At 34.0% G+C, this 11960-nt stretch overlaps 1 protein-coding gene across 10 annotated transcripts in view; it reads left to right on the forward strand.

Moving 5' to 3' along the window:
• The window catches only part of EndoA (SH3 domain containing GRB2 like, endophilin-A), a 32139-nt gene extending 23011 nt beyond the window's left edge, over positions 1-9128 (forward strand). For 3 of the 10 annotated variants that reach the window (XM_018510547.1, XM_018510552.1, XM_018510560.1), the window contains exons 3-13: positions 608-676; positions 1422-1638; positions 2042-2175; positions 2274-2340; positions 4264-4335; positions 4841-4941; positions 5015-5118; positions 5965-6065; positions 6891-6983; positions 7938-8056; positions 8575-9128. In XM_018510547.1, coding sequence (XP_018366049.1) covers positions 608-676; positions 1422-1638; positions 2042-2175; positions 2274-2340; positions 4264-4335; positions 4841-4941; positions 5015-5118; positions 5965-6065; positions 6891-6983; positions 7938-8056; positions 8575-8694 — 1197 coding nt within the window. In that variant the 3' untranslated portion in view covers positions 8695-9128. Of the gene's footprint in view, positions 1-607; positions 677-1421; positions 1639-2041; positions 2176-2273; positions 2341-4263; positions 4336-4840; positions 4942-5014; positions 5119-5964; positions 6087-6890; positions 6984-7937; positions 8057-8574 lie in introns of all 10 variants that reach the window. The other 7 variants (XM_018510568.1, XM_018510576.1, XM_018510607.1 and 4 more) reach the window with 7 other exon arrangements.
• The last annotated feature ends 2832 nt before the right edge of the window (positions 9129-11960 follow it).

Raw genomic sequence — 11960 nt, forward strand, 5'->3', positions numbered from 1 at the left:
TCTGGAACGATCTCGTTCGCGGGATAGCGTTAAAAATGTTCGCCCGAGATCTTAAATTGATGAAGGCTGCTAAACGTGAAATACATATCAATCTTCTGATTCTCTTCATTTTTAAAATTTGACATTTTTATGATTTTTGCATTTTTCATTTTTAAATTATTGAATTTTCCATTTTTAAACTCTATATATTTATGCATTTATTTTTTATTTATATTTTTTTCCAAAGTTCTAATATTTAGACAAAGCCTCTACTTTTTATTGACAATACAATGTTTACTTTTATGACTGGAGAAATTCAGGCAATAAACAATTAAATTTTAAATCTGTTATTATTTACATAAATTATTTATTATAATTACGAGATACTCTTTAAAATAAAAAATCAAGAAAATATCAAAAACTTTCATATACATTTACTTCGTATTTACTTAAATACTTGAATAAAGGAGCTTGAGAAACTTTTGCCAAATTAAACCGATTCATGTTTTGACAAATATGTATTATTTTTTTCGCATTCTATTAGGTAATCCTATTAAGAGTAAAATCGGTAAAACGTTATTTTTTCAGATGTAGATTTTAGGCTAAGGATAACGAATTTTTCTTGCAGTACATGACAGAGAAGATGGGCGGAGCGGAAGGAACGAAGCTCGACGTCGATTTCGTGGATATGGAGAGGGTGAGTGGTGTATTTTCGTACGTCTCAAGTGTGTGAAAAGGAACGTCTTTCACATTTTCGCACGATACCTTTGTGAGGACGTCAGGAAAGAGATGACTAGCGTGTTCTATCTACTGATATTATTACTAAATTTCAAAGATTTTCTCCAGTTTTTTTTTGGCTCCTGAGGATCTTATCAATCTTTTAAAAGTGCTTTTATAACGCTCTTATTTGAAGCCAGAAGTTGCGAGATTGACTGTGTTATAAAACGAAGTTCTGAAAAAACTTCTTACCGTTGGCTTCTTTCTTGAATACTTCGCTTTAACTTTGATATAACGTAGATGGCGTGATACAATTTTTTATCAAGAACTGTGTTTGCAAATTGCTTCTTTGCAATTGCTTTTAGTTCTTTGGTTACTACTCTTTGTGTACATTTTTATATTATTAAAAAACTGATTTTAAAAATAGTAGTTTAGACATAAGATGGAATGTATAATACATATCTTTAAAAAAAAATTAATATTTTCGAAATTTATATATGCTAAAAATTTATTATTAAATCTCACAGAGACATTATTTTGAAAATAACTTTTCAAACGATTTTATTTTATTATTTTATATGTTCATTTAAAGAAATATCAAGGATCGATAAGTATATAATATTGTGAATAAAATTTCAAAATTATATAAAGAAATTCTTCACGTTCTCGTCTAAATAAATTGACAAGAGACGAAGAGTTCACATAAACACGTCATGTATCTATAGAAAACAGACGTCACGTACGAACTTGTGGAGGAGCTACAGATGAAGACGAAGGAGTTCCTTCAACCAAACCCGACAGCAAGAGCGAAGATGGCTGCAGTCAAAGGTATCAGCAAGCTCAGCGGTCAGGCAAAGGCGTCCACTTATCCTCAGCCGGAAGGTGTACTTGGCGATTGCATGCTCACTTATGGCAAGAAAATGGGCGAAGACAGCGTTTTTGGTACATGCAATTTAAATCCGACGATTGCGTTGTTCTTGAGAAATTCGATCCTCACTTCTTTGTCTTAAATGTTCTTCGGAATAGGAATTGTGCTTTAAAATTATTTTTGCGATTATTATCATTATTATTTTTACTCGTATTAAAATTGAAATTTTATTTCATATATATTATTCAGAGATTTTATTTCCTTTTTCATGAAATTATTCTCTTTTACGCAATAATTTTGTTAAGAGATAAGATATGATCTGGTAATTGTTTCTCATAATTGAGAAAAATTGCTTTACATAAGTTACGTGTTTTCGTGTCGAAGTTTATTCTTACGATTAAAAAAAGCGAGAAATATCGAGGATCGATAGGTTGTATTATCTCACCTTATTTTCTACCCATTTTTCAATCCTTGCAGCCCAAGCTCTCATTGAAATGGGCGAAGCCATGAAGCAGATGGCAGACGTGAAGTATTCTCTGGACGATAACATTAAGCAAAACTTCCTCGAGCCGTTGCACCATCTGCAGCTCAAAGATCTCAAAGAAGTGATGGTATGATTATTGGAAAAGTTGTGTATAGTCGCGCTCGACTGGGCGCTGTTTCTTCACAATCTTCACGCGTTCGAGCTTCTCTGATTTGTTGATTTCAGCATCATCGGAAGAAACTGCAAGGCCGTAGACTGGACTTTGATTGCAAGCGAAGACGCCAAGCAAAAGGTATGTTGAGGTTCCTCGCATGTTGCCCTCGCTTCCCGTCCTCTCGCGTTTCCGCACTCCTATTGATTTATTCAACCGCGCGCGAACGAACCGTCGCGAGTGTCCTTGCACGAACACGTCGTCAGCGCGGTGCCCGTGATTCGAAGAGTTGAAATAAAAACCTCGATAGAGCTATAACGCTAGTAATGAGACTGGGCGATTGCGTTTCCGACGCGAGGACCGAAGTTAGAACCGCACGATTTTCGCGAAACGGCGGTGTCATAAAAGAAAACGTTACCAGGCTCTAATGGCGAAAGGCACAATTGCAAAAATTGTCACTGTTAAAGAGATAAAAGTGCTGTGATCGAGACGGAAATTATTTTCTTTCGATGGAGAAAAACTTGTAGGTACAAAATCATCATTTTTGAAAAACTTAGAGAAAATGATGCGTCACTTTATGTAATAAAAGGCTAGCAGTCGCAGAAATGTTACTTTTGAGCAACGACGCTTTTTATATTTGTAATTCTTTTTTCTAGGAACTATGTACTTAAAAAAAATATGCATAAAAATAAAAGTTTAGAAGTTTTTGGAGTTTTTTTCTCATCTTTGTGAGTCATATTGTATATCTTTTTATATCTTGTACTGTGTAATTTTAATCTTGTCTGATATTTTGTTATTCTCGTTTTTAATTTCAGTATTGTTTATTATTATGCCGAAAAACGATCCGCTTTGGCGATTATATCGGTTTTATGCTTTCAAAATTTTTAGACAATTTCCATTTTGATTGTTTACTTATAATACTTTTCCAACGTAATCACGTCTATTTTTAAGCTCTTTACGAAAACAGCTTTATTTTCTATTGTCAGCATGTGTGTGGGATAATAGAATTATGTTTCGTACATGATTCATTCCCTCAGAATAGGATTATCACAATAAAACCGTTGCATGAGTAGATGCAAATGGTACAATTTTTTTGCAATAGAAAGAAGATCTTTTACTCGCATGCTGCGTTGCATGAGCACGATCGAATAGAATCACGAATCAGTGCTATAGTGTGGACTCGAAAGTAGGGCGTGAGAAGACGTTTCTTTAATGTGCGTTTTATACAAAGAAATTATTTTTCTCTGTTATGATTAGCTCGCTTACTGCATTACAACCATTATTAAAGATGCAAAAAAAAATGTATATGCAGTATTTTGACAAGGGAATTCTTCGTTTATTCTATTGTTTACATAAATATGTGCAATATTATTATAAACTAAATAACTTAATAAAATACTATATTAATTTACTACACTGAGAGAAAAATGTCGAAGTATTGCGAAACAAATGTTACTTCAGAAATTTGATTGTGATGACGAAATATACATTTCTGTGAAATATATTTCATTAATTGCAAAAAATAAAATAGATGGCTTATTTGCTAGGAATAATATTTTATTTCGTCCGTATTTCAATAAATATTTATTTCTCTGAAATAAATATATTTCTCATAAATATATTTTTAGGCATCTTTTTCTCAGTGTATATTAATTATATAATATATTTGATAAGAATAACATATAATACAATAATAACCTTTAAATCCAAGTTTAACATTTAAAGAACTTGGGCGTAATACTCGCAAATTGCTTTAAATTTTTAATTTGAAAATAATTAATAGATAACTCGATTTAATAAATACTTTAATAAATAAGAAAATACGAAATGTGTATAACTCGAAATAAATTAGTATTAACATTTTTTATTATATGACAAAATTTTACGTTCGATAATAATTTTTGTGAGTTTTAAACATCTCACTTTTATGCTTTTCGAACCTGTTATTACGTTTTCCGTCGCAATTCTTTTGTGTTATTTGCTCCGAATGAATTTGCTTTTCGCCGTTTGCTGATAATCGGTGTGCTCTGTCTGTTTTTCATTGGGCAACCGCTTAATTATTAGCGACTGGAAAAAGATCCGTCAGTCCGCATTTTGGAAGTCCTGCGCGATTGGGCATCTCGTCGCCATATACTGGTATGACTTCCATTGTGTGCCTAGGAACTTGTAACTTTGAAAATTTATTACATATTGTACTCCCATTGTCTATAAATTTCTCGAAAAATTTCCAAATAAAAAGAATTTAAAAACTATCCTAAACTTGCGTAAAATCAAAAATTGAAATATTTTTGGACTTTTTACACAAATATTCTTGAAAAATATATTTTTAAATATCCTCTAAAAACTTCTTAATTAGATTAAATATATTTTTATTAGATGTCTTTAAATAAGCTAAAATTTAAAATATTATGCCGCTTTATGCGTTGTTGCTAGTTTTAGAAATGATTAGAAAAGATAATTTTATTAAAGTCACAACACTTAAACACGCTTCTTTGTGACGTCAGAAATACACTTGCGCGCTCGTAGAACGAATTACGCTTTTTTGTACTCGTTATACTATAAGTGTTTAGATTTAGGAAATGAAGCAACCCAGTAGTGCAACCTTTTTAATTTCGTTGGCGGGGCAACCGTTTGCGAACAGGTTCTCACGTTTCAGACGACGAGATTCGTCAAGCTGAAGAGAAGTTCGAGGAGAGTCTCCATTTGGCACAGATGGGCATGTTCAATTTGCTGGCGAATGACGTGAGTTGTCGTCATTAGTCCGAAATGTTGTGTGATGCGCACAGGTCGAGATTCTTATGACGTTCTTTTCCAGGTTGAACAAGTAGCACAATTGGCAACTTTCAGCGAGGCTCTTCTTGAATATCATCAACAATGCACTGAAGTCCTCAGGGGATTAACGGAAACACTCTTGGAAAAGTATGTCTGATTGTATCCAAGTTGTTAAAAAAATCGATACGAAATCCATTTTCATAATTAAAAAAAAATGTGTATTAAAAATGGATACTTATATTTTTAAAAACAATATATATCTATATTTATTTTATTTTGTCTTATGAATATTGCTATAAATTAGAATATTTGCTTTATAAAATGCAACTATTATCTTTCTTTTTATAACTAGATAAATAAATACACTAAAAAATTGTAAAAGAGCTGAAAGATAAGAGTCAGCGCAGTACGATCTGCGCAAGTTTATGTCCAAATATATTTGAAATTATATATACATTACTAATAAATTATTCATATATTTCGGCTAAACTTGGAATCATTTTCAGCGAAGAAAAAATATACAGCCTCACGCTATATATGTACCAATCAAACTATGCAATGGAGTTACTTTTAGATTTTTAGAACTAAAAGTTGTGTTCTGAAAATTGCCAAATAATACAACTTTCAGTTTTGGAAGGAAACATGAAGTCACTCTAAGAGTGACTTCATGTTTCCTTAATGTAGTGTAGAACCAAATATTTTTTTTTTGCTAAAAATGGCTCCAAGTTGAGCCAAACTGTACAAACGATTTATTAAGTAATGTAACTTCAAATATATTTTATTGAACATAAACTATCACGCTGATTCTCATATTATTCCATAATTTGTAATATATTATATTATTTTTTGGAAGTTTTATTTACTTTTATTTAAATAAATAAATCTTTTACGTAAGAGAAGATAAAGATATCCGTTTTTGCGTCTGTGTGACGTTGAATGACTATAACATTTCCTCGGGTAATATTGTCTACGGATAAATGTTTTGCTCTTCAGGAAAGAAGAGGCCGTACACAGACCAAAGATGGAATTTGTGCCGAAGACACTAGCGGATCTGCACGTGGATAGTGGATTGCCGACATCGGACCATATGAACGGTGGGAACTTCTCTCTTCACGGTAAAACACATTTCACAAATACTCCACTACACTACGCGACGACACTCGGGTGGTCTGGCTGTTTAACTGTTTCTTGTTTTTTTCCTTATTCTCTTTCTGTCATGCCAGGGGGGTATTTACGTTCTACATTGACCAATATATATATTGCATTCTCCTGTCTCTCTCTGTATGGAACGTCTTCCGGTAAATTATTCGGCGAGATGTGTCTAATATTCTGTGTTTCTTTTTGCGCATATGTACAAACTTCGCACTTGTCAAAACTGAACAGAACGAGTCACTGAATTTTAGTCTCCTGAAATATTCTTTTACAATATAAATAAAATATTATTTTTCCATTATCTTTTATAAATTAAATATTTGAACCGAGATGAAAACTTTAATTGTACAGTTGACTACTTGATGCAAGCTGCAATTCAAGAAAAAGAAAACATAAATTTGTTTACATTTATCGATACATTTTAAAATGAACGAGTAAATGAGATTGGGAAAAATAAAACATGGATTTAAGAATTACAATTTAAATCAAGTTTACTTGAGAAGAGTTAATGGAACGATGTTTGATTAGTTCTCGTAAGATAATCTTCGCGGATCTGTTAAACAGACGTTCGTTGTTTTATCTATTTATCAATTACGTGTATCGGATGTTAATCCCTTAAGGATCAATCTCTGCGATTACACGCAAAATACATGCACACGATACATACGCTCACTCTCGCCATACTGCCACATCATCATCCTATTTTTCCTCCGATTGTGCTGTGTGTATAATGTGGCATACCTGTCTGTCCTTCTGACACAATGTAGGGGCAAGTCGGGCCGGCTCTCCGATTCATGCGGACGGGAAGCGCTCGCAGCTCGAGCTATTTCCGGCCGGAAACCCGCCACAATCTGCCAATGGTAAACTTTGCATGGGGGTTTCCTCGTCTTTCTGTCCGGCAAACAAATGAATTCCTTTTCGAATCGCTCGAGGGCGGTTGCACCAACTGTTGCACCGTTAAGGACGCCGTAATTATCTAAAGTTTCTCACTCTATCTAGTAATGATTCAGAAACGGATATCGAATCTCACATCACGATTAGTAATCGAAGCTGTTGGTGCGACTGATCCTGCGCAATTTTCTATCATTTTTCTTTCGATGGGATTCTCTACCGCTTTCTCGTATAACGACGCTGATGACTGATCACCATGCACGTTTATTTAGATAATGTTTTGCCACTCTATGCTGTAGAAGAGGGTTGTGTTGAATAGATTTTAAGTAAAATTGAATGAAATCCAAATTAGTAGAGTAAGAAGGAATATAGTGATTTTTATAAATCTTACTAATTTTAAATTAAAAGTAGATATAATATATTTGGATTTACATTTTAGTTCAAAAGTTGCAGCAATTTTTTTAAATAACAACATAATTTTTCTTATATTTTAACTTGATAATTTTTTTCAGTCTAGAATAAATTTTTTGAAAAATCATGTTTTTTCCTTATGCTTTTAGATTTATCAATAATATTTTACCGAAATTGAGATAACTGTCTCCTTCTTGCTGTAAAAATTTTAGTTATCTCACACAGCTTTTACCAAGTAAATATATTAATTTCAAAAGCTTACTTTTATTCTCGAATATTTGCGGCAATGTTATTTTACTTTCGCATTTAGAAAGAAATTGACATTACACACCGCTGCTTTGTGCGACACGATTTTTCCGCGCAAGATGTTCACGACTACCAAAGCAAATTGTTAAATGTATAGTTTGTGAACGTATATGCGATGCGACATGCAGTTACACTATGACGTGTTCTTTTACGTCATATTAGCAAAGTTTTTAGTAGTTTAGCACACTCGTGCCGACTATTTTCAGCTTCACCCTTGCCCTCGCCGAGCAAATCACCAGCGAGAACGCCGATGACACAGAGAACGCCGTGCTGCACAGCTCTGTACGACTTCGAGCCCGAGAATCCTGGAGAACTTGGATTTAAGGTAAATTTACGATATTATTCGCCAAGAACTTAAGCAATGTAGTTTAAAATATGTATAGAGAATGTTATATAAAAAATGTTATATTCTTTAGACAAATACGTTATATAAGGATGCTCTATTATTTTTTCAATCTTTTTTTAGATCGATTTTAAATTGATTTTAAATGAAGTGAAGTTCATAATATATAAGATCCTTAAAGCGGATCTTGTATATTATGAATTCAATTCCATGTTTTGTTTTAATCTCTTTGATTATACAGAACCTTCATAATTTTTTTCTATCTTTCTTAATCCTTAGTACACATGATGGGTCATTTGTATCCTGTACATTTCTTTTTTTAAAAAAAACTGTAAGCACTTGGTTAAATAATTTTTTATCCTTTTCTATCATAATACATAATCTTACTTAAATATTTTTTAAATATGTTAAAGTATATATAAGAATTAATTATTTTTATATTTGTAAAAGTGAAAATTAATCCAGACACAAACGATCCATCGATTTCATCTTCTTTGCAGGAGAACGACACGATCACCTTGACCCAGAAGATCGACGAGAATTGGTTTGAGGGCAGTCTGGACGGTCGCACCGGTTACTTCCCTGTGACCTACGTGCAGGTCGTAGTGCCATTACCCTAAGAGGACGCCGCGCATCTCGAAGCCAAAGACCCAGCGTATTCGTTCACTAGCGTCTACCATTACAGGATTACTCTGCTCTCCAGCTAGCCTAAAACCTAGACGACCTTTCGACGACCTATCTTTATCTATCTATTGTCACTTACGTTGCGATTTCCAGCTTACGTCCAAGACACGATCCCGAGTTTCTCTAGACTTTTCTCCCCGCCCTCTACACAGAGACCCCTTTCCCCCTCCCTGCAGACCCAAGAATAGACCTCTGTTACGCATGTTAATGTACATATATAATGTTATAGTGTATTTTATCGACGTAAGGACCTTCGCGCGCGCAGAGATATACACACATACATACAAATGCATACCCAGGAAGTACGTGCATAGATACATATAGACGTATTATACATATATATACAGATACAAAACACGTAAATACCCATATTAATACGTACACATACACATACATACACACACACACACACACACACACACACACACACACACACACACACACACACACACACACACACACACACACACACACGCACGCACGCATATACAGACATCAAAGTACCTACGATAGCAGTTCACTGTCAAGGGCGGCTCTCTCCTCATCTCTACTTTTCTACATTTTATCTTCCGTCTCGTCGAGATGCTTTCGGGATATTTTCAATACAGTTCGAGTGCACAAAGGAAGAAAATCGAGCCTAGCGTGAATCGATTTATGGCGGAGCGCGAATTGTCCGATAGTTCCCTCTGGCATTTAATTAATTTTGCCACCGAAAGTGTCGTGTCGTTTCGATAACGAACCGATAACTCGGCACTTGTTTGCTCTGTTGCAAGCTATACGTCGCCCGAATATTACGTATCGCTTGTGGATTTCGGACGGGGTGAGTTTATTCCAGTCGATTGAATTCGTCGTTAAGGTAAGTGGAAGATTTTAACTGTAGCATTCATCGTTGAAATTAGTGTTAATTCTCTGATTAGATCTCTTCTCTTAATATTATATTATTAATATTAGTATCAATTTGTATTATTAATATTAATATCATTAATATAATTAATAGTATTAAAGCGAGAATAGTTGGAAATACTAATCAGCATTAAATAATTCAATAAAGTGTTAGTTCAATTTAGGAAAGAAGTCATTAGCTTCCAATATAAAAGACATTATTAAATAATCTTGAGGTTCTTCTTTGACTGTTGCATTTTTAATGATTATATATTTAATCGTTAAGAGCGAATTTTAATTCGGCTGGAGCAATCTTACTTCGTTCTATTCGTTCGTTCTCCTTTCGCAAAGGATTCTCGGCCAGTAAATCGCGTAAGTTTCTTTACGACTCTCATTTATCATGTTAATTAAGCGCACGGCTTTCCTTGCGAGAGTTTGATCATTCAACCGCGGCACGTGTTTTGGCGTTGGTCCGCGCGGCGCAGCAAACTCGTTACTCGTGTAATGTACTCATAATAATAATGTTATTGCAATTCGTGTTTCCATTCCTCAGTCGACTGACCGTTCTTTCGGTTGCTTATCGTTCATTCTTCGTTCTCTTCGTTTTTCTTCTTTTTTTATATTAATTGCTAGACGACACTAGCTAGAAGTTAGGATTTACTTTAAGCGAACCTCGAAATGGCGGCAAATCTCTTCCACGAAGTCATTATCTGTGATTATTATAGATATTGCTGGCATTGATTGTATTTGACAGTGACGATCTAATTCCGTTGCCAGAAAAACCTTCGGGTCGATGTTGATGCTGGAACAAAACTTATAATAGAAAATCGGTTTTGTTGAGAACGTTGTTCAATCACAATTACCTTTTGTATTGGCATGACTATACTACTGTTTCAGATTTATTTTTAGTCACGCAAAAAGATACTCGATAATTATTGAATTGAACTGTGGCGGTTTTTAGGAAAAAAAAAAAGATTATTTCTGTGTGCCAGAAACATCAATGCTGTTTTAAAACTATGTGAAATGGTGGAAAGTAATATAATTTTTAATTGTTATTTATAATTTTTAAATTTTTTAAAATCGAATTTTGAATACATTAGAAATTTTTCCGATAGCCTTTGCGATATCTTTTACACAATTCGCGTCGTTTTAAAGAAATGTTTAATTGATTATCCAGAATGTAAATATATCGTTTGTATGCTTTGGATACGTTTGGAAAACGGCCAGAGACCAATAGTTTTAATTAATTATTAACTTTCGATGTAGTAGCGCAAGAGTAAAATGAGAATGAGGAGTAACAACAGACTTCCTGATTAATCCAGAATGTTTATACATTAAGTAACATAAATATCTTACGTGAACGCTTGGCAACGATTATTTTTTCGCAGCATCCAGAAATCAGGTTTCCTTTCTCCTCTTTTTGACTTTGTATGAGAGTTCAACCGCCAGAACAATGAAAGTAATTAAGGAACTTGGTTATTTGTTGCCACGTGGATTTTAGGTAAATCTTCGAGCGAGATATCTGCTAAGCATAATGTAATGACACTAGAGTATATTACTTACACGTATACATATTGTCGATAAAGGCGACGGCGAAACCTGACCGCGTTATGTATTCATTATCATTGTCCATATATTTTATTGTCATTATTATATCATTGTAATCGCCGCACTGGCAAAAATGTTCTTGATTACATATACATTGAATTCAGAACGGGATTCTATTAAATCGATTTCAGACTCGGGACATTTTCCGAATTGAGTGTGCTGTTAATAGGATAAGACAGATACGCAAAAGACACATAGGATAATCTGGTTTCATAGCTTTCAACTTTTCCAAGTTAATTTGTGCCGTTCATCAAATTACTTTCTGAGCGGTAACATAAGATTCTCTAGGTAGAGCATAGAGCTAAAGAATTTTTAAGAAAGTTATAGAATTTTCGTACGTAGTGTAGCGCGATGTAAAGACAGATGGCTTAACATAGTGATAATCCCTTATATTCCGTTGGAAATTAGAATACCTACGATATACAAATATTAAAGTTACATAGCTGTAGTAGAAATACAGTCAAATCGGAGAATGTTCTTTGTCCCGCAGAGCGATATGCCGATAACGAAGGCACGTTCATGATTAACATAACTAAAGTTTATGATCGCTATACCGATTAACATACCACCGATGTTATCACTTGCTGCTGTCACCGTCGCCGGTTAAGTCCTTACTTCAGACAGGTGACAAGTAGTAAACGGAAGACAAGTCATGAAACGTGGAAAAAAAGGTCCGCACGCAAATTTCATTATAATCGCTGTGAGATAAAAA

This window comes from Trachymyrmex cornetzi, unplaced genomic scaffold, assembly GCF_001594075.2.
Source record: "Trachymyrmex cornetzi isolate Tcor2-1 unplaced genomic scaffold, Tcor1.1 scaffold11, whole genome shotgun sequence".
Lineage (NCBI taxonomy): Eukaryota > Metazoa > Arthropoda > Insecta > Hymenoptera > Formicidae > Trachymyrmex > Trachymyrmex cornetzi.